This window comes from Pinus tabuliformis, chromosome 2_2 (genome assembly GCF_031772625.1).
Source record: "Pinus tabuliformis cultivar Carrire ecotype Pingquan chromosome 2_2, CPIR1, whole genome shotgun sequence".
Classification (NCBI taxonomy): Eukaryota; Viridiplantae; Streptophyta; class Pinopsida; order Pinales; family Pinaceae; genus Pinus; species Pinus tabuliformis.
Window position 1 is genome coordinate 836,162,626 of NC_142300.1, and position 4,298 is coordinate 836,166,923.

The 4,298-nt window shown below is 39.2% G+C and overlaps 1 protein-coding gene across 1 annotated transcript; it reads right to left on the reverse strand.

Moving 5' to 3' along the window:
• Positions 1-3,123: 3,123 nt before the first annotated feature.
• On the reverse strand, positions 3,124-3,660 carry LOC149195573 (uncharacterized). Its single transcript, XM_089407961.1, has one exon. It carries the CDS (start codon positions 3,658-3,660, stop codon positions 3,124-3,126), a length of 537 nt encoding a protein of 178 aa, XP_089264087.1.
• Positions 3,661-4,298: the final 638 nt, after the last annotated feature.

Consider the following 4,298-nt stretch of genomic DNA (forward strand, 5'->3'; position numbering starts at 1 on the left):
AACACTTCTGCAGTAAACTATTAACTACTCAATCATGGAAGCCAAGGCATATAATGTTTAAACACTCAGAACATTTCTCAAAAAAAACCTCAACTCATAAACATACACAGGAAGTCTGAGCACTAGGTGAATTCAGAGTGATTGCATGTTTAGTGAGCTGTAAAACAGAAAGGATAAGGACAAAACACATATATTCTAAGCCTTTGAACACAAGATGAATCTTGGGAAGAAAAAGTAATCTTTCTATTACTGTCAAAAGTCTTTTACATCAGCCAATATAAAACTCTGTTTTTTTCATAAATCTCCAACCCCAATTACATCAGAGTTTTCACTATATATAGGAAAACATACTTCACTACTTCGAATCTCCTCCTCAAGCATGAGGGGAGCTCGATGACCTATCATTAACTACCCTTATCTATTTTTAAACAAACTCATTAAATACATAAAGTATTGAGTTGTAATTACAAAGAGTTCTAATCACACTAAAACTCTAACTTCATCTCCTCGTATGCCTGATTCCTTTCTTGATCTTTGACAGCTGTCTTTTGTTGGTTAGGCTCAAGATGATTGAGCTACAGATGCAAGGAACGCTGAATTTGGATACCTGTAAGCGCTGATGGATCATTTATCATCAGGATCAAAACACCTATTTTTAAGGTCCCTGTCTCCTACCATCCTCCGAAAATGTAGCAGGCATGTTCCCAAATCTTTAATAACTCAAAGTATGGAACGCTGCTACCAAACACCATGTCTCCAGATGAGCTGTAGGCTGTATTGATGTACAGGTGTCTCTCTTCTAACATTCCCGGTCAAACTGTTTATTCTGCATTGAAAACATCACCTACAGCAGTTTCGTAGCGCGCTACGAAACTGCTGTGTGATTTAAAAAACACAGTCTTCCTCTAAACTCCTCACAAAATTGAATAGCTGTTGTTGCCATTCTTCAGTTTCACCTTTGCTATGCTGAGATTCAGAATCACATTCTCTGTGTCCTTCATAAGGTTAGAGTGGGTTACCTTCTTTTCCTCATCAAAGATCACCTCAAGCTTAGGCCTAACATAATTATTGAGAACTGAAGCACTTGGAAAAACACCTGTGAGGAAATCATTAAATGGACTGGAATTCTACCCTGATCCTTGATGTCTTGATGCAAGCAACTTGAGGATTACCTTGAAGCTTTGGAGGAGCAGCAATTCTAAAATACAGTTACAAAACTGGAATGCCTGCATACTACAAAACCATAGAGGGTAGAATCAAACTAAATGAGAGGCATCCACCCTGTCATTGCTGTTACGGTCTTTTGACTTCCATGTTTCTAGAACACATTGCATTGCATAGTTACACCTTCATGGCACATGGTCAAGAAACATAGAGGGTGAAACAATAATGTCCTTAAAGCTTTCTCTATGTCTTAAAATAGCTCTGTGAGATGCATCCGCACGGTGAAACCAATTCAAATTTTTCCATGAAGGCCATGTAGTCTGCTTGGCTTCTGGGATGATATGAATAACCAAGCCAGGAACGAACATCTCCACTGGCTCTGCCTCTGACACATCAGGGCCCAAATCTGTATTCACAGGTTGGGATATTGAATCTCCAGAAGTGCCATTCTCTATCACTATATCAGTATAGTGGGCATGCAATTCATTAGAATAAACCTCATCTTTATAGCTAGCATCTTGCTGATTGTTGCCATGATTCTCTGTGTCTGAATCCTCAATTAACACTGTACATTCATCAAAGGAAAGTTTGTCCCTTGATTCAGCACCTTTTATCTTGTACTTAAAACGTCTCTGCTTGTGTCTCTGATTCTTATCCCTTGGGACCATCGAGCCTGATTGGGATGTCTGCACAGAATTAATAAACGTATCTGAAAAAGCCATCACAATGCTCCCATGAAAAACAGGAAGCTTGCCAACTCTTGAAACGTTAATGTCTTCTGAATGATCGCCACTTTGGTCTTCAGCTATGCTTTGCGATGGACCACCCATAGTATCACAGTATTGAGAAGAAGCCTCATTGCTCTTGCTTTTTATGTACACCAATTTTTTACCTTGTTTACCAAGATGATTTGAAGATTTACAGCTTTTAGTGGTTTGACATGAATTGTGAATAGCCTCAACTAAAGCTTTGTAGATTGAACCTTTTTCATTATCTGTGCATTTCATTGAAAGGTGCTGTTTAAATTGATCTTCTGAGATTGTTTCCTGTTCTAAACTACCTTTATCTAACAGTTGAAGATCCAGAATTCTCCTTATATCATAATCATAAGATGGATGTTCAATATCCACGATTACATGAGTTAGGAGCTCATGTGTCATATTTGGAATAACACCCTGCAGCATCCGGGGTACACACTGATATATATCATAAATAATCGCATGGTAAGCAGTTTGCAAGGAGACTATTTATATTATCTAAACCGCGGAAAGCTGTAACAATCAAATGAAAGACATCGCTCAACACATCATCATTGTAAGGAGCCTCTGGTGTCGTGATTCTGGTGATTTCACTAATGCAGGTGGCCATCAGAAGTGCCACATCTCTATCCCGGTGTCACTAATAACGGCGGCCTTGTGGCAATCAAATCCTTACCATCATTTGGCCTCTTCACTCATTCCATACATTTGGTAATATGGCAAGGGGGGTCCTCATAAAGACCACTTGACACATGGCATTTAATCGTTGCATTCCGTAAGAGAAAATTCTAATGCTAATGTTGTCAAACAGTTTACGTGCATTCTCCATGCTACTGCACATGGCATACATAATCACAAGATTGGGGATAATGTTTTGATCAAGTTCAATCTTCATCATGTGGGCATGGATCCATTCACGACATCGTAGAACCCTTAAGTGCGCACCCACTGGCAATACGCTAACCATGATAACAATATCATGGCTCACTCCTTCCGGCCTCAAGGCTTCTTTGACATCTTCACTCTAAGCATAAGCAGCAATCGTGTTACCCCATGAGACGGCATCTCGTTGATGTCTTCGGTCAAACAATTGACGTGCGAACTCCAGATTCCCAAATTTGGCATACATTATAATGATTGCTTACTTTTTGCTCCTGTCACGTATGACTCAAATCTGAGATCAATAATTTCAATGGTGCCATCACCTCTTGCTGCAGCAACAACCTGGTTTTTTTTTATCCGTATTTTCCTCTGGAACCGCCAAAGCATGAACAAAAGGAGGATTACAAATTTGATTTGTACTCGAGGCATTTTCTGCATTTTCTGTGGTGGGAACTGCAGTGTCTATAACCATTTGTTGCCTTCCTCTTGAAAAGTCCCATGCTACAATTTTTGAATCTAATCCCCTAGATATAACTTCCCATGGCCGCCAAGGATGAAACTGCACAGAGCTGCAAATATTTGTGTGTACGGATCTGAGTGTTTTGTAAAGGCAATGTTGACGAATGTCAATAATCTTTACTTCTCCACTGTCATCTGTAGCCGCAAGAAAAGATGACTTAAAGTTCATAGTAATCTGATTTATGTCCTCTGTATTGAATGTGTACTTTTGCACTTGTCCACTGGAAGGTGCCATGCGCACATCCAAGCAAGTAACTGTGTTTGCATATGCTGCATACAAAATATCATCATTTCCTGGACTGAAGCAAACAGAAGCAACTGGTTCATGTATGTGCATCATTATAAACCAAGACACAAAAAATAAGTACATTGAGGTTAATATTCTTTGTCCATGATGGTTCCATAGGTACAAAATTATGCCTCTGCATGCTGGGGTGAGTTTAAGTGTCTTTGTATGATATGAAGAACCAACAGATCCATTAGCATCATTGTAATAGCTGTCCACATATCTATTGAACAAAGATTGCTGCCCAAATGGCTGTATGATAGGCATTGGTCATGCATCCATCAATGAACCAATTATTGCACCCTTTCTAAGAAACTCACACTGACCAAACTTAATGACAAGCATTGATGATGACTTCTTGAGAACCTGCCACCTGTAAAATGTATCCGCCCCAGAACTATTTTGCATGACAGCTACTATGGATTCAAACAAATCCCCCATTTCGTAGCACGCTACGAAATCACTAAAACAGGTTGCGCTGCGAAACTGCTAAAGGATTCATGCGCTGCGAAAACACTTTGTCTTTAAGCTAATCTGAGCAAATTTTTGGAAACAGAATTTTCAATGATAACAATACAAATTTGACATTAATACATGACAAAGCAAATAATTAATGCACAAGTGTTGTGGAGTGTGGGAAATAGTCCACAGTAAATGCTTGCGCATATTTATTTACCAAAATTCATTAG